At 42.6% G+C, this 19,454-nt stretch overlaps 1 protein-coding gene across 1 annotated transcript in view; it reads left to right on the plus strand.

The window, feature by feature from the left end:
- Positions 1 to 13,845, plus strand: part of si:ch211-212o1.2 (uncharacterized protein LOC492735 homolog) — a 36,406-nt gene extending 22,561 nt beyond the window's left edge. The window contains exons 4-6 of the mRNA XM_047597355.1: positions 1,351 to 1,495; positions 7,643 to 7,855; positions 10,649 to 13,845. Of these exons, the coding sequence (XP_047453311.1) occupies positions 1,351 to 1,495; positions 7,643 to 7,855; positions 10,649 to 10,773 (483 nt within the window). The 3' untranslated portion in view covers positions 10,774 to 13,845. The remainder of the gene's footprint in view (positions 1 to 1,350; positions 1,496 to 7,642; positions 7,856 to 10,648) is intronic.
- Positions 13,846 to 19,454: the final 5,609 nt, after the last annotated feature.

The raw sequence follows: 19,454 nt of genomic DNA on the forward strand, positions 1-19,454 counted from the left end.
CGGAAATTGAATCACATTAAAGGCCAGAAGGGAAAATGGAGAGCACAGACAGATTTGGCCAAAAAAAAACAAAAAAAAAAACAGAAAGATCAAGCAGGAAAAAAAGTGAGATGAAAATATACTAAAAAGGTCGGAAGGACAAAACAAAAAAGAAGAAGGGGGTGGAAGGGCGTGTCCGTCCAAGCTGTGGGACAGCACTGGCTGCTGGGGCGATGTGCGATGTGAGCTGGTGATTAACGGACGTCGTGCGAGGCAGGCCGTTAAACGGTGAGGGATTAGGGGACACGCAGCGACCGGTGGCCCGCCGTTAACTGGGAGCGCCGATGCCGCCCCTCTCGGCACGACCTCCGCGGCTTAGCCGGCCTTTCATCTAGCTGAGGGCTGCAGTGAGAGGAGGGGGTGTGAAAGGAGAGGGGAAGGTGGGGGGACAAGAAGGCGAGAACAGAGATGGGTACATAATTTAGAAGATATCAACAGATAGTTTCAGTGTTTGCAGTGGCACCTACCAACAACGTTCGCTCACGTCCGTGTGTGTGTGTTCTTTCCGAATGGCTAACCCGATAATAATGAGTTTTCATGCTGATACTTCAGCGGCTTCACGCGCACACAAACACACGCACGCACGGACACATGCAGGCTAGGTGAGAATATATGCAAACCTCCCCTTTTGTGCCTTTTACACAGAGAGAATTAAATTACCTTTATCCTGTGTGTGCACGTGGGTGTGTTTCTTTTTGTCCTCTTTTGTGCTTCTGAGATTCAGATTTGGTCTTTCATTTGAGACCCCCATGCTCTCACAGACAGGTGTCTGCCTCTGCACAGTGCAGGTGGGGTTTTGCGAGACGGTGTGTGTTTTTGAAGCTCACATTTCTGAATTTATGTGGGGCGTCCGTGGGTCATTTATGTGTATGAGTGAGCTGACTGCTGTTCTGTGGTTTATTAGGATGCTGGATATGAGCTTTGGGGTAGGGCCGTGGATGTTTGGCATCACTAAGCGCGTGTGTGAATTTGATCTGCATATGTGGACAGACTGTTAAAAAAAAAAGATTTTGTGTTTCAGTTTATAGTGAATGTAAATGAAGTACCGCTGTTTTGTGTTTTATTGAAGTGGAGATAATTGATTGACTGTTTATTTATAATTGCAGTTGTGTTGCTGGGTAGATTTCAGTAGATATAAAAGGAGGACCAGCTTTTCACTGACTCAAACTGCTGTCACACCACATATTCTCTGTTTATGAAGACAGCCTTTGATTGCTTATAGCACAGCGTCCTTCAACGCTTAGAGACTGGTCTGTTTTGTTGTCTTCCACTCTGTAATCTCCGTCTTTCTGTCTCTACCTATCTTTGCAGGCATTTATCCGGCCGTTCCGGGAGCACCACATCGATCCAACCGCCATCACTCGCCACGACTTCATTGAAACCAACGGGGACAACTGTATGATCCCCATCCTACCGCTGGCTCACATGGCCTACAAGTTCCTCACCTACACACCAGGTAGCTGGCACGCTAGCACATACGCATGCAGACACATGAGCATCGTCGACAGTTGCCTTCCATAAACCGAAATAAGGACTTCAGAAGGTCAGCTACACAGCGTCCAACAGACTAAAGGAGTAACTTAGTTTTTACAAGGTGCTAAAGTACAGTCATGGGAAGTCATGGGAAGTTGTGGGGCAGTGACCTTACGAGTTCCAGGCGGGATGGGAAGGAGTGGAGGAGGAGGAGGATCAGCAGGAGAAACGGAGCAGCCTGTTATCAAGGAGGTGACACCTCCACCTGTCATGTCTGCACTTCGACTCGCGCTGAAAGGTCGCTAATGGAAGGAGAGGAGGGGAGTTGACATCGGTTAGTTGGGTTAAGGGGCGAGGTTACAGCCAGCGGTGATGTGAGGTTAAGCTGTTCACAGGCGTCTGGAACTGAGCATCTCAGATGTAAATGGAGCTGGATGTTTAATGACAAACTTTACTTGCTAGAATAGAATAGAATAGAATAGAATAGAATAGAATAGAATAGAATAGAATAGAATAGAATAGAATAGAATAGTCTTTATAGAGGGTATGCATTGAAGTCGCTGCCGTCTGAGACCATGCCCCCCCTGAGTGGCAAAAAAACAGGCAAATGTAGCAGTAAATACAGAGAGACCAGAAAAACTGTAGATTATCAGATCAAATTAAGGACAAGTGGACTCAGTGATCCATACAAACTAGAATGGATTTGGAAAAGTGGACAAACCTCAGGTTTAGTTAGTTTAAGCTAGTTTTAGGTCATTTCATTATAATCATTATAATAAATGCAGCTACATAAAAGATGCTAACACTAAGAACTTCGCTGAGAAGTAACATTAGCCGTACAATGCTGTAGCACCTTACAACAACAACATCGACAAACTTGTCTGACAGCCCTCCAGAACGTAACTTAAGACGTAACTTAAGGTATGACTTCATCAAAATAAATACAGCATAAATTAATATTACCTGACACAAAATGTGAACCACAACACCAGGTTTCTGTGCCTGGATTCCAGTTGTGTCTTCGTAATGTAGTGATACATTTACGTCTCTTTTCTTTGGGAGTAGGTAATATGTGTAAAAATATATCTCTGACTGCTTTTCAAATCTGTTGGTGCAGTCAATCGCACAACAGCTATTGACCTTTTTTTATGAAAAAAATTATTTTATAATTTAGACAGTATTAAGGCCTGTGATTCAAACTAATGTGGCTAATCTCCACTTAGTGGCCGTAGCCACGGAGACTTCGCTAGCTGTGTCACATGCATACCCTCTATTGAATTTGCACAGGTCAAAGAAAGTACCTTGGAGTGATTGCGCGAGGTTCCCTGACTCAGCCTTTTTATCAGAAACAAAAAACTAAAGGTAAACATATAACAGAAAGGATGTAGAAAGCAGCCACTGCCACATCTCCTAACAGTCTATCATGTAGTGTATGCACTGCTGAGAGGGCGATTGGCTGTAATTTGCCTTCTCTTCAGGACCTGTCCGCACAATATGTACAACGCAGTTTACCCTCTATTTGTATAGATTTCTATATTGTTCCATTTTCCAGACTAATGTTTGTGTGACCACATTTCATACCCTGTTTTCAGGCATCACAGCGGAATGGTGGTTAGCACTGATGCCTCACAACAAGAAGGCCCCGGGTTCGAATTCATCGGCCGACCGGGGCCTTTCTGTGTGGAGTTTGCATGTGTCTGCATGGGCTCTTAAATGTACCGTATGTGACCCTCCAGAGGACACGCGGTTACATAAAATGAATGAATATCCTGCTATCATCAGTTCTCTCACCTGAAAGCTCACCGTTAGACTTACCTCATGAAATTACGTGTGCGCTGACACTTGCCATCACAGATTATGCTTTTCATCCTTTGGAGAAGAATCGACTGTACAGGAGCGAGTGATGAGGCGAAAACTCTTTGGTGAGATTCATTCTTTCCATAGTTCATCTGTCAACTTTGTCCGAATTCTTAATTCAACATCATTAAAAATAAATTAAGGAGATCCTAATAAAAAGTTATATGAGCTTATTCATTAATTTTTCTGTAACCGTAACCTGTCCTCTGGAGGGTCGCAGGGGGTCTGGAGCCTGTCCCAGCTGTCATTGGGCCAGAGGTGGGGGGTACACCCCGGACAGGTCTCCAGTCTGTCTCATTCACACTCACACCTACGACTACTAATTTAGAACCACCACTTAACCTAATGACGTGTCTTTGGATGGAGGGAGGAAGCTGGAGAACCCACGCAGACTCTTTGCAGACTCCTCATAGAAAGGCTGGGGGACTGAACCCAGAACCTTCTTGCTGTACAGCACCGACACTAACCACCACAACACCAATGTCCTGCCATCTATGAGCTTATGAAATGAATTCTGTTGATGGCTCAAAAAAAAAAGATTATTCCATGTCTAGACAGAAAGCGTTCCAGGAGTATTAGGCTTCTGTGTTAATCGATACAGTTGTCTTCATGTCAGCCTGGCAGATGTGTTAATATAATGTCTCGTACTGAGAAACCAGTCTTTGCGAGCACTTTCACAACACGTGCGACCTACACTCTGCGCTGTACCTGAACGCCTCCCGTGTAGACACACAGACATAGCGCTGGTCTCTATTTTTAACTTTTTGTTGATCCTGCTGCTATTTCTATTTGCACACTTTTTTTTTTTTTAAATCTAATGTGAGAGAATTGTTGTTTTTGTGTGTCACCGTTGCACCAGCTGCACCTCAGCGCGTCACTGCGTGGTGGAGGCAGGCTTTGTCTCAAAGCTCTAATATAATCAGCTCTATTTTTATAGCAGTACAGCTGCTAGTCAAGCACATGAGCTAAACGACCCCGGTTCAACTCAATCTATTAACGGCGAAAAATCCGATAAACCAGAGATAAAAGAGGAAAATCTGTTTCCACAGATGTAAGAACTGAATGGCGATATTACGAGAAATTCTTCTGTAAATACAAAGAACGTGACAAATATATAGAAATAAATGGAGGAGAATAAGTGTAAACGTTCAAAGGTCAGCCGCTGGTCCGCAGGAGGGATCAACGAATGAGGGCGACGAGGGAGGAAAGATTAGAGGGGAGAGAGCAGCGGTGAGGTCCACTTGTAGGTGACATCCACACCTGTCATGTCGCACATCGCCGGGAGTCAAGGGGTCACAAAGCAGAGGCAGGGAGAGATGCGGTGACATCTACACCTGTCATGTCTGCACCTTAAGAGGTCACCGCTAAGAGTTTGAGACAGAGGGTGAGAGTGCTCGGCGGGGGGTGGCAGAGGGTCATGTAGCGGTAAGATGACATCTAAACCTGTCATGTCAAGCTCCTCACGGTGTCGAGCGGTCACCAGACAAAGACGGAGACGGAGGTAGATGGGGGGAAAGCTGAAAAGCGTGAGGTGACAACTCCAGCTGTCATGTCTGCTCTTGAACCAGGGTCAGGAGACCGCGGTTTTAACCAAGGAGAGGGAACGAGGGATGGAGGAAGACAGAGAGAGGACAGCTGTAAGTCAAACCGACAGAAAGACTCAAGTGAATAACAAGAGTTTGCTCTGTGACAGACACAGAGGCTGCATTAAGCAGAGAACAAACCAGACCTGCGCTGGGAGTCCGTTTCATTAAGCGTCTGCGTGCGGATCGCTTGCATCGTCATCCACATGCCGCTGGGGGTGGCAACAATAATAGTCGCGTTTCCCCGTATGAATTATTCCCAGAAATGCTGCACACAGCTGCTCCTGCGTGTGCGTGCTGACGTGTTTGTCACCTGTCAGCTCGAATCAACGCCGACACGATCCATCGTTCCCAGCTACCGATGACATCTTCAGAGATTTTATGTTTTGAGGCACTGCAGCGGTCGACATTTAGGAAACCTAATCTAAAAATCTACTTAGTTGTTCACAGTGGTAGTCGTCCACCGGTCCAGACAAAATAAGTATCTCTCATCGTCATAGCACTCATCATAGTTACACTGTTTTGTAGTGAAACCTTCGTGATCAATGTCCTATATAGGGGACTCAAAATTTCCCATAAAGCATTGCAAAAAGCCATGGACGCCCCAGATTGAAGATTTCACTTACAAATTGACGATGCTGTGAATGTGGACAAACCCATTGTGACGTCACCCGTTGGATTCTGTATCTCAAAAATGAAGCTCGAAGTGGGCGGAGCCTGCGGTCACCATGTTGGATGAGCTTTACTCCGCCCACATGCGGATATTCCAAATATGGACGAGGGGGGGGTCGTGTCGGACATTAAGACCCGCCCACCCAACTCTCTGTCACTCAAAGTGGGAACGCAGAATTTTAAACCTTAATAAAAAATAAACGAATGAGAAAACTTATTTTTGTACTGGGCTGTACACATGTTTAATAATGCTGTAAAGTTGGGCTTTTTAACATGACGGTCTATGGGGATTTGCTCTCTTTGAAGCCAGCCTCAAGTGGCCACTTGATGAACTGCAGTTTTTTGCACTTCCGCGTGGGCCTCATCGCTCAGACCTGGAGGTTGCCGCTTGGTGTCTATGTGTGTAGTAGACACAGCCTATTTGTTGACATTTACATTTTGCCACTTTTTCTAGTCGAGGCTCTTGGGAAACGTTTGGACCTGGCATTCATGTGGATGTTACTTGTACCACCCACCTAGACCAGACCAGGCGTAGCAATGACACTCCTTGATGGCAGCACAGGCACACACACACACACACACACACACACACACACACACACACACACACACACACACACACACACACACACACACACAGAGGACCCAAAGGCCCTCACTAACAATATTTTATTGCCAGACACCACATCTCCAAGACCTGTTCTGATGTATCTCTGTGACCTCCTAATGCCTCATATCCCATTAAGGTCACCAGAAGCTTTCAGCCCCCAAACTCTGCCTCTGCTTGTCAGGCTGCTCCAGACTCCAGTCTATTTTTAAATCCTGCCTTCAAACTCATATTTATTCTTTGCTGCTTAATTCAGGCTGAGGGCTTCTTTTTTAATTATTATGAATTAGCATTTTTGATTTCTTGTGTTTACTGTGTGACTTTATAATTCTTATGAACTATAATTGTACCGACTGTCATCTTTAGTTTTGTTGATGTGACTTATAAATAAATCTGATTTGACCTGACTAAAATATCATCAGACATTGGTTGAGGTATTGAAAAGGCTTGCACACTATTTATGAATATACCAATGTTTTAAAACATAAACTGAGAATACCAATCTCTTTATTCACCTTTTTAACAGCAGACCTTTACCAGTGCTCTTATTTGAGGCATAAATAACCATTTAACCCATCATGTGCGATCCCAGCTTTAAATGACCTGTTATTGTGTAAAGTTGCGTTACAGTGTGAGTTAGTCAGTCGCAGCCTTCTGTTCCCCCGCCTCCTTCTGAAGCTCGACTTCACCTTCATCTGAATATGACATGAAAACACAGCAGCACAGTCTGTTCAGTCTTGGGATGCCTTTGTAAGAACGATGTGCTGGTCTTTTTTCTTTTCATTTTGGAGTGTGAGAGTGGGATCGGAGGAGATGTTTAAATATTTAAAGGTGAGGGGTGATGATTCGTAGCTGTGTTTGAACATCAGTCGGACTTTCGCTTGCTCGATAACGGACGGACGGACTTTTTCTTGTGTGATGGCGCACGGACTTAAAGGGGGGGAAGTGTCTCACCCCTGACTGATTGACTTAAATTTTCCTCTTCTCGCCTGTGGTGCTGTAGTGATAGCACTGTGATTAAAAAATCAAGTGAAATAATTGGTGCAGAATGTCAGATGACTCCTCTTCTCTTGGCTTTTCTGATATTTGGCACTTTTTTTTGTGGAAGGCGTTCTGACTGTCTTTTTTTGGATAAAATATGTCAAACTCTTTCTGCATCACCCTCCTTATATGTGTCCTCTTTTTCTCTCTCCCATATCTCTCCCCTGTTCTTCCCCTTCATTCCTCTCCTCTCGGTCTCTTCATCTCTCTGAGTCTCTTGCCAGCGTCCTCTCTGCGGGAGTGCTGCGCCGTCGTGCTGGCCCTCATCATTACACTAAACAGTTCGATCAATTATCCTATTAACTTTACTCTCTTCCCTCCGCTCCTCGTCTCTGCGTGAACGTCCGCCTGTTTCCTGTCACCTTTTCAGAGGCCTTGGCGTCATCCTACCCCTGGGACTGCTACGTCTTTGCCCTGGCGGTTTTCGTGACGCTGACCAATCAGATCCACAAGTGGAGCCACTCCTACTTCGGCCTCCCGCGCTGGGTCACGCTGCTCCAGGACTGGCATCTGGTGTTGCCACGGAAACACCACCGCATCCATCATGTCTCGCCGCACGAGACATATTACTGCATCACTACAGGTATGAGGAGGTGCTGGGTGAATCAGACTTGAATTTTTTTTTAAAACATGCACCGATCAGCCACAACATAAAAACCACTAACAGGGGAAGTAAATAACATTGACCATATTCTGACAATGCAATGTTCGGCTGGGAAAGTTCTGGACCTGATGTCTGCGTGGATGGTGTAGCGCCCACCTAGACCAGACCAGGTACCCCCACCCAATAACATTGTTTAGGACCAACTCAAAAACATGAAGAACAGCAGCAAAAGGTGTTTACCTGGCCTCCCAAACTGATTGAGTATCTGTGGGTTGATCCACAGAGGCCCCTCCCCTCAAGTCATAGGACCCAAAGGCCCCCCACTAACATCATCCTGTTACCAGAAACCACAGGACATTCTCAGAAGCAACTGTTTTGGAGGCACCAGGGAGACCCACACAATATTAGGAAGGTGGTCATAATGTTATGCCTGATTGTTGTGTGACAGAAAGTTATTTTTTTCTTTAAAACCAATCACAGGACGGGCCTAAACAGCCTTCCTCTTTTCAGTTTTAAATGGTCTTCAGTCGCCATTTTAAATCGCCATAATTGAAGCTGATGACTCCGGAATAATTTTACCCGCAGTTCTCAGCAGATTCAAAATAAAATGGCGGCCGTGTCTGTCAGTCCGTCCGCCGCTTATAAATAACTAAAAGAAACCGTTCTGTTTGCGTGCGCGTGGGTCTTAAGAGACACAAGGCCTCCGTAATAGAGCCACATTCAGTATGCTGCGCGCATCTGGGTGAGCGGGAGATAGAGAGAAAAGAGGGAGGATACACAGGGGGGACTGAGCTTGTACGTCACCCTGCGCCCCTGTGGACGACAGATGTGTGTGTGAGTGAGTTGAGGTGGGGGGTGTGGGGAGGGGAGGGGAGGGGGCGGCTGCAGACCAAAACACAGTGCACGGCGTGTGTCTGCATGCGCGCGCTCTTGTGTACATCTGCATACTCGAGCATCTGTGTGTGCACTAGTCTTTTTGACCTCCTCTTCGGTTTCTAACCTGTGTGTGTGTGTGTGGTGGGAGGTGGGTTGGTTGGTGGCGGTCGGGGCTGGGGGGGTGGGGGGGCCCACAGGGGACGGCGACGGCCTCCCGCTCCCCCAGCTTGGCTGCCTGGGCCCGGCTTGGATTCCACTGGGGCTCGCCTAGCTGCCTTTGTGTTCGCCACCGGCTGACAATCCCCATGTATATTTAATGCTAACCTGCTGTCTGTTCTAACAAATAGGACTTCACAGGCAGGGGGGGGGGTGGGGTGGAGGGAGGGAGGGGAGAGACATTGGGAGGGCGAGGGTAGGACGCAGGGATTTGGAGGAATAAAAATGGAGGAAGAAGGGAGGGACGGAGGGAGAGAAAGAGCGAAATCAAACAAAACCTCTGGCTGCTTTACTGTCTTCCCGCCGAGCGAGGGTCACCGGAGGGACACGCACATCCCCGCAGCTATAGCATGCACCCTATGCAAACACATCACGGGTGATGGTGTGTGAGCATCAGACAAGGCTAAATTAGGTACACACCGCACATGTGGATGTTTCCATTTGCTTCTTGCCTCCATGTGTCTGTCTGTCTTTTTTTTTTTATCGCTGAATTTGACTGTGAGCTTTTAAAAAGTAAAACTACATTTGGCTGTCTATATGCAGAAGCATGGATTTGTGTGTGTGTGTGTGTGTGCGTGTGTGTGTGTGTGTGTGTGTGTGTGTGTGTGTGTGTGTCCGTGCGTGTGCAAGTGTGAGTCTTGGTAAAATGGATTTTCATCTCAAATGTCAAGGGATTGCTTGGCTGCTTCCACAGCAGTGATGCTTGTACATGTGTGTTTAATGTGCTCGGCACAGACGTAGGCGTGTGTGTGTGTGTGTGTGTGTGTGTGTGTGTGTGTTCCAGACTGTACAGACTATAGTATGGCTATGCATGAATTCATGTGTACATGTAAATGTACTCTGGCCTGCAGCCACGCATGAATTGATGTATTTACCTCCAACAACACATTTATTCTTTACTGTTACAGTTAGTAAACTGCGCAAGAATTGAGAAACTGTGTGTGTGTGTGTGTGTGTGTGTGTGTGTGTGTGTGTGTGTGTGTGTGTGTGTGTGTGTGTGTGTGTGTGTGTGTTAGAGGAGGCTACAGCAGAAGTCTCTGGGGAGAATGCTCATATCCTTCCACCCCCCTGTGAAATGTACATGATGATGAGAGTGAGACGGGAGGTTAGATGCAGATAGAAATGAGGATAAATGAGCAAATGTGTGCAGATGGGAATAAAAGAGGGGAAGAAAGAAGACAATAGATGTTTGAGGAATTTAAAGACAAGATGATATGATGATACGATGTGGGGGTTAGAGTCAGGCTGGCCTGGGCCAGTGTTTTACATTGTGGATGTAGTATAGACACAAAACAAATATATATAAAAATAGTAGCAAAGAAGTCCCAGACTGTGGAGTGATTCTTCTGAGCTGTGTACCTTAGCCTGGGTTCCCCCCAAAAGAACCCCAAAAAAAGCTAGTGTCATGGCCTTATTCATAGCAGTGTTTGGACTTTGGACTGCAATATATTAAAAGCTACTGCTTTGATTATCACATCATAGGATGGATGCATTTTTGTGATGCTCTGACAATTTCTCAGTGTATGTACTGTACATTATTGGATACTCATTGACACTATATGTGTTCCTAAGATTTTGGAGACCTAGTAGACCCAACTTTGTGTTAAGTGCTAATTATCAATTTTAATTTATTTATTTTTTAAAAAGAAACTTCTCCTGTGATTTCTCCCTTGTTTTCAGGGTGGTGCAACTATCCACTGGACCAGTTGGGCTTTTGGAGACGGATGGAGCAACTGATCGAACACACGACGGGACAGAAACCACGATCGGATGACCTCGCATGGGCAAAGAAGACTGACCTATGATCAAACACAATAACACAAATACACAGAAGAAGAGGGGTTGAACAGAGGGCCCAGGATGGGGAGAAAAAAAAACACATACACGCATACAAATTTTATTCATGTCTTTGCTTTCTTTTTTGCCTTTTTTTTTTTGCTAATCAGCAAACATTCAAAGAAACAGTGTTTGCAAAAACATCTCACGATGTTCTGAGTGATCTCTATTTGCACTGGAGTCTGTATTTTATTGAGCTTTGAGGGTAGACGCGAACGCTAAACCAGCTTGTGTGTTTGTAGGCCTGTTTAACCGGTGAGGTGTGGCGGTGTTGTGGTGTGTAGGTGTAGGAGGTTTTTCTGGAGGTTGGGCTCTCCAGGACTGACGCCACGCTGCCTGTTGTAGATTGTTACACCACACACACGTAAAGAAAAAAAAAAAAATCCAACCTCTTTTTTTAATTTCTGAAATGTTTTTTCTTTACTTGGAAGCTCTTGGAATCACAACTCTTCTACAAATTCTCTTGGGTGCATTTACACACAAGAGAATCTGATGCTTAAGAAAAAAAACACACAGACGCAAGAATAGCAAGATAAGACTGTGGAGTGCATGCTCTTACAAGCGATACATACACTGTCATAACGCTGGTGTCAAGAGTCGAGTCTCACATATGTGCTTGCTGACTTTTAACCCTTTTTTAATGTGCACAAATACCTGTATTCATCAGTTATCCAGCTACGGTTTCCAACCAATATGTGGTTTAACAAACTTTTCTTGAGCAAACATTGACTGAAAGTTTGGAGGAGTCCAGTTTTCTGTTAGCCTGGTGCAGCTGGACTCAACCTTCATCAGAATAAGAGTCTGGTAACTCGCCATGCATATTTCATTATTGGGCGTTTTTCAACCAGTATAGAGAAAAAAACAAACCACATCTGAATGCAGTTTGTTCTTCAGCCAATCAGAGAAGAGCATTGTGTTGTGAAACAAATTCAACTCACAATGTGTGACTATACTACTGTTACTCTCCTGTCAGATATTCCAGTCTGGGTTTTCTTTGTGGCTTTAGAAGTTCACTTCTCCATGATCATGGTAAAGATACTTTGTTTCAAAATCATGATTCAGACTTTTCATGGACGGGTAATTGGAGGCCATCTCTAACTTGAATCCATATGTTTTTAGTAATTAGCTGTTGTTGTTTTTTTAAAAAAGAAAACAAAAAACATAATCGTTGCACTTTCATGCATATTAAGAGTGCAGCCACACTCATTAGTCGTGTATTTATGGAATCTTTAATGTAAGGAATGGTGCTGACAGATGTCCATCTTGCTTTACAAATATTAACAGGCCAAAGCTAAACTTTCTCTGGGTGGAGGTGCTTTGTAACTGAAGGTTAAGCAAGTTGAAGTAGGTATAACGTAGGTGACAAATACGTTGGAATACCTTGACATTTATGGGGGGGGGATGGGGGGGGATTTTCCTTCTTGCAAAGAGTTCTATGAGAGGCCTGATACCGTTCTGGAAGAATTTAAATGATAAGCATCTCTCTAGATGGAACAAAACCCAGCTCTAACCATCAATATTTAACACCTTGAATAAGCTGAAGATCTTGTTACCTATGGACAGAGTGTGATTACCCCCGATGAACGATTCTCAGGAGGCTCAGAATTCTTTAGCAGAAGACACACAAGTTTAATCTTGTTTAATCTTTTATGCATACATCAGCAGTTTTACAGTAACTTCCTATACGTTGCACACAGCCTGTTGCACAACATACGGAATGAGAAAGGCTTTATTTATTAGTGCTGATTGTTCTGTGCTCTTTAACTTGGCAGTAGCATTGAGATACACTTGGTAGGCTGCGTTTTGACCCAGTGTAACCGATATTTGGATAATAGATATCCACATGGAGCCAAGCTGTGCTTGTTTTAAGCTAAGCTGTCTGCTAATTTTAGCTTCATATTCAGCATTTAGCACATATACATTTTTAGATTTCATCATCTTTTGGCCAGAAAGCAAATCACCATATTTACCAACAAGTGGGACTTTTTTTTTTAATGTACGGTATCATTTTTAGATTTTTTTTTTTTTTTTTAAAAAAACCTTGGGATTTACTTTATGCCATTTTAAGTGGTTCAAACACGGCTGAACCCTGTTGGCTCTGTTGGTCAGTGATTCTACTTTGCACCAACCACAATTTTCTTCGATAGCAGTACTCTGACACCATAAACAGTCTTACATATGTACATGCCTCCACAGCTCTAGACAGCTGACAGTAGCATAGCTTAGCTAGTTGTTGCGTCCCTTCGGTGCTGCTTCTCCACAAATTCTCTAGCACCAGGATTTTGACTCTCCGTTTGTATTCAGTTTAGAAACAGAAAGATCTGTTAAGAAAGTTAATTCTGTCATTTTAATTCTGAGTAGATTTCAATTGAATCAGCCATTAAATAAATCCTGAAATCAGACTTTTAGAAACAGACATTCTAATCCTGATGAACACTTTATTTTCTTTTTGTGTCCAAACACAAACTCTAATTGAAATGATAAAGAGGAAATCTGTCCCACTGTAAGTCTTAAACACATGCATGGCACCATTTGAACGTAGGTCTGTGTCAGCTGATGTGAAATGGCAGGAAAATAGTCAAACTGTGACACATGCACTTAAGCTCACTGTTACTAACTCTCTTCCAGGGAGTCTAGCTGCTTTATTCATAGTTTTATTTGTAGGCTGGAAATTCCTTCAGTCGCAGAAGGTCAATAATAACAGCACTTTATCGTTACGCCAAGTAAATGTCTGAAAATGTGTCCTGCAAGCACCCGTCCACTCCGCTTGACATAATAACGATGAAATCACGTCTCACCTGCATGTACACACACATTATGAATCTCAAATGCAGTCATACACACAAGCACACACACACACACACACACGCTCTTTGTCATGTGTTTTGCTGTTTTCTCTAGCTTTATAATTTTCTATTTTTTTATTCAATAGATCGAGCCTTGTATTATTCAATTCCATTTTGCAGCTCTATGCTCGCTGCTCGTCTGCCTTAATGTTTTTATCTGCTCTTTGATTTAAATAAAGGTTTATCTACTCCAGATGTTCCTTTGTTGTGGTTATATTTACTCAAACCAACATGTGGTGGAAGAGCTCTTATTTACCTACAGGTTGTAATGTGCATTTAGACAGCAGGATATAAGACACGATTTTAGATGCAGTTTTACTAAAGTCTCATTAAAAGATTTAGAATGCTTGTTTATCCAAGAATACGCTCAGAGGGGTGCAAAGGATGTCCACTTGTGTACTTGTCCTGAAACACGTTTGTCTGTCGAGGTTATTCCTTGCAGACTGTACTATAATTTAATGTAACCATCCTCTGCAAATTGTAAATAATTTGTGCAATATTTAGTTTTTGTACGTTTGTGTCTTCCATTTTTATTTTATTATTTATTTTTTAACTTTACTCTATCCTTGCAACTGTCACTCTATAGGAGAAACTGCACCAAAATATATTTTTTGAAAGATTATTAAAGTGTCCTGATACTGTTTGCCCGACTCAAAAGTTGTATTCCACAAAAACGCACAAACAGAAACGCCAATGCTGAACCACTAGCACCCTCTAGTGTCAGGTTCAAGTTTCTGCTCTTGACACTTCACAGTGTGGTATAGGTACAGTGGATTGATAGATACAGAACTTCTGGAGCCCTCAGCAGAGGTCAGAGGATCAGCCCTTTCTCTCCCACATCTCCCGTGTCATGACCTCCCAGATCGGTTCAGTGAGTCTCACCATCCACAGCTAACTCCCCAGAAAGCCAAGCTCCTGTTGGGGTACAGATGCTGCAGCGGCCCCTGTGGATCCTGCTGAGAGCCGCAGGCAGGATCAGTGCTGGGGACATGGGGGGGTAATTAGAAAGGAGAACAGACAAGGACACACAAGGCAAAAAGAGGGTGGGATGGTCAGGTGCTCAGTGGAAATGAAAGACTGTTACTGTTATCACTTCAATATTTATTTCCCAGGCTGTTAAATAAATCAAAGTGGAATTATTGCTCCCTGCTAATGGATTGATGACACCATGTCAGGATGACAATATACGCATACAAGAAAAGGATTTAAGCATCATGTAAAACTAAAGTTTCATATTATGTAGTAACATTTTGCAAGGTGAACACAACCAAAAACAAAAGATAACACTAGCACACATTGATATTAAACTAAATCTGGCAATAAAAGTTAGTATGCAAACCACACTTTCAAAGATCATCATGTCACAGACCTTACACGAATCTGTGTTTATTCATTTTGTTTCACTAAAGCTCACAATCTAGTGCTGATATTGGCTATTTGAGGCTGTACTAGGTCCCAATATTTTGGAGTAAACACAATTAGCGTGTAAATGTACTCAGAGTAATCATGCTAATAAATGCTAATGCGGCTTTTAGCGGTTAGAATTTTCATTAAATACATTATTATAAGTGCATTTTATTAGCACTAAAGTGTGACGGAGAAAAAATGGATGCGCCCTAAGGTGCGGCCTACGTCACTTCCCGTTGCCTGAGCGGTCACGCCGAGACGCCACAAGAAGGGGGCGTGGCCAAGCGCCCGTGCGTTTAAATGGAAACACCTGTGGAACGGGTCCTGAAACTTTCTGCTGCCATTTTGAACATCATACCATAGTTTCTCATACTTATTGCTCACTACCTCTACAGTTGTGTCCAACACGTCTTCGCAGGTATGTTAATAATAAAGTTTAAAAAAGTAAATTGAAATAAAATAATGTTTTAGGTAAAGTTATTGTAAGTTACAGCTTTGTTTTTAGTTTTAGCCTGCTAGCTTAGATGTTATCTGTGTGTTTTGTAGTAATGTCACGTCCATACAACAGACCACCAAAGCAACAGCTGTTGAGTAAGTTGGGATATTGGTATTGGTCATGTTTCACACAGGTTAAGAAATACAATGATTTGATCAAATGTTACAACTTGTGTTTGATTATAGAATTACAAAAAATAAATAAATAACTAAATAATGGCTATTTGAGTCTGGGCTGGTATTGCCACCCCTAGAAGCACATCATGGCCTGTATAGTTTGAGAAAAAGAAAATGCAGTCAACAGTACAGCTTTTGAGTTTTTCAGTTATATCGAGTGGGTTAGTTGAAAATGAAGCAATATATGTAGCTATTAATATCTGTGGAAGTCAACTAGATATGGTACAAAGTTAAAATTTAGCTGTATATGTGCCTCAAAGTTAAACAATATCTGTAGATTAAGAGTTGAAAGCATTTTTTCTTTTTATTATCACATTCATTTCCATTATTTTTAACGTGAACTGGATGAAAAGGATCCATATATTGCATTTGACAACATTTGCAATGTAAAGTTGCTTTGCTTTATCCATTATTCTGGAGAAAATCTATTCCCTGATGCAAATTTGTTACATTTGTTCTCTTTTAAAATAGTTATTGTGTTTTGACAGTTGAGTATTGACAGTTGTTCACTTCTTAATTTATGGTAGTTGTTTGAATGCTGTAAAGGCAGCATAGAAATAATTTTTCACTTTCTAGTGTAGGTAATAGTTTTTAGTTTTCGGGGGCTGATGTTGAGTGCGCACACACACACACACACATACATACACACACACACACACACACACACACACACACACACACACATACATACATACACACATACACACACATACATACATACATACATACATACACAGATGCCAGAGCCCTCCTCTCACGTCCTCATATAGCTCACAGTAAGCGCTCTTTTGTCATTCCCACATTACTGCCATCGCTTCCACTGTTATGCCCCGCACTAACAAGGCACATACGTGGGTAGCCTTTTTCACACGCACACATACAAGCACATACACACACTCTCTCCCTCTCTGCATGGTGGTGACATATTGGATCTCACTATGCTGATGTGCTTGGCTGATCAGTGTGTCATGCTGCTAGCTATTAAAGTTTCTATCAGACACACTGAGACACAGGACTCGATGGCAACACTTGCAGCAGTGAGATGCAGTGACATGAATATGCAGCTTTTAAAGCCGATACTTGACATGTAACCAAGACTTAAAAAATATTCGTATGGCAGTTCAGTCTCGTACCTGTTAGGTTTGTCTCCAAATCCAGAGGAAAGATGTGACTCTTTAGCCGCTACATGCTACACTCACAAACATTGTCTGTTGAACACAGCTGCCTCTGCTTTCTGTTCTGTTTCATTTGATTTTGAGTCCGTTCAATAGAACAATATTGGCCAAATAAATGTTAACTAAATGTTAGAGGTCTTACCATCGCAGAATCATTGAGTTACAAACTGTGCAAAGAAGCTGTACAAAATGTGGGCAGCATCTAGCATAGTTTGTCTCAGTCCATCCATTATTTCTTCTTGCAACCCTTTCACAAAATGTCATAGAATATGAACTAGTGCTTTATAGTCAGAGCCAGGTTGAGTTTATGAAGCAGTCAATCTGAGAAAGGCTTACAAATGACCTCACTGAAAGTCTAAACACAGGACAAAGTGTCCTCCTGAGCAAAATAAGACCAATAATAGTAATAATAAAAAGTGATAAAAGTAATATTTGTATCTCCATAAAAAAAATATCAAATTGCACTTCTACTTCACCAATGCTTCCTTTGCGTCTGAGCTCTTCAGTATTTATGAGCAAGTTTCTATAAAGTCAAAGAATCCGTCCATTTCGTCGGTCACTGAACTTCTAAAGGATTCTAAAGGTCTAATTACGATTCATCAGGGTTTGGACACAAAAAAAAAAAGAAGTGAAGTCAATGAGTGGAAGTAAGAGACGGAGCCTTGACTTGTCTCTAATGACATTTGTAAGTGTAGCAGCAGGTGACTTTTGTCAGACAGGGTGTTAGAATCTTCTTGTTACAGATAGAGGTGTGTTCACACTTCCTTGCAGTTGCTTGGTGTGTGCGTGTGCACACCTGTGCATATGTGTTTGTCTGTTTCAATTTTTACATGGTGTGGATCCAAGAATTCTTATGCATCTGTGTGTATGAGGAGCGTGTCTGTGTGCCTCACCTGCAGGTGCTTGTACAAGTGAGAAAGCCAATTATGAAACTTGACAGAGACGGAGTGAGTCGCAAGAGGCCTCGTCGTTCTCAGTGCACAACTTCAGCTGGAATGACACAATCGCTAAGTTTTGTTTTGCAGATCTCTGGACAAAAGAATAAAAATAAGTGTGACAATACTGTGTATTTTCCTTATTGTTAAAACAAGGTTTCAGTCTCTCTGCGGCTCTTAGCTGCTACTGATTCTACTGGAAGTCACAGAAGCTTAAAGTTAAGTTTTTAGAAAAGGATCATTCTTTTTTAAAATGACTGAAATTGAACTTTTACCGACATTTAAACTAATGGAAATACTGGTATAGACTATTTGTAGAGGTGGATTAATATACATTTTGTCTTCTCGTGATGACACGAGCAAGACGGTATGTACTGTAGGTGGAACTGACACAAACTAAAATATAGCATGTTTGGTGGTCATGATGAAAGAATGTGTCACTAATAGGTGGTTCAGTTTGATCCTGTATCTACGCCTGCAGCACAAACACCTACAGTGACCTGAACCCTGTGGCCTAACGTCCACCTCCACAGACGTGTAACTACACAGCGACGCAGACCACAAGAGCTGTGATTGATCTGCTTGGTAGTGGCACGTCCCACTTTAGTATTTCTGGCTGTTTCATCTCCACAATGTTTGAATTGATTGTTTTGGATCAATAAGATAATACTTTATTGATCCCCATTGGGGCTCAGAAATGCAAACATTTGTGACTCATCTTGGGCGAAATTTCATCCAAAGTTTCATTCACCATTGCTGAAAGTGAAACAGGAAGTAGAAACAGAAATGAACTTGACTAGCAAAAAAGACACGTTGCTGACCGGCATGAGGGTGGTTGTTACAGAGCGAACCAGACCGATGGGCGCAGAAGTGTTAATGTAGTGTTAATGGCTTACACTGGTGTAGGTTATGTCCCACAGGACCCTAAACGAGCCTTAAGTGCAGTGATGTGGTTCAGAGTAATTAACAATTTCCTTTTAGACACGAAGTTGCGTCACAGGTGGTGCATCATAGCTAAATGTTGGGTGGGTTTGAGCCACTGGGCATTTATTAATGCTGACTCTCCTACTTGCAGTGATGACATTTCATGAATGCACAACAGACAGTAAGTCACGCTGATGAACGCTCATAACCTCCATCTAAATATTGAGCACAGTGTTTATTGCTGATGGAGCATACTGGGGAAAGTTGTTGATGCCACCTACTGGTTGCATTTAAAACATTAACACAATAGCATGCGTGCTTGGCTCTGTCAGTGGAGTTTTTTTTAAAACTCTACAAGTCCAATTGCTTTTTTTTGTTGTTGTTGTTGTTGTTGGACTGTTAATGTGTTATCGGTTTAGTTTCAAATTAAAGTAAAAGAAACTAAATATGACTAAATATACTAAACCACCCACTGATTGTGTATTGCGTATTGTGGACATAGTATGTGCCGCATAAATTTAAAAGAATCAGTTAAGTGATCATTTTTTTACTTTATCTGAATATTTGTGACATTTGGTAGTTTTATGTTTAGGTCACAAATTCTAATTTCTAATTTTTTATTCTGAGACCTCTTCAAAACCTGTAATCAGAATGAACAATTATTAATTAAATGAAATTATGACTTGATTAC

This window comes from Mugil cephalus, chromosome 10 (assembly GCF_022458985.1).
Source record: "Mugil cephalus isolate CIBA_MC_2020 chromosome 10, CIBA_Mcephalus_1.1, whole genome shotgun sequence".
Taxonomy (NCBI): domain Eukaryota; kingdom Metazoa; phylum Chordata; class Actinopteri; order Mugiliformes; family Mugilidae; genus Mugil; species Mugil cephalus.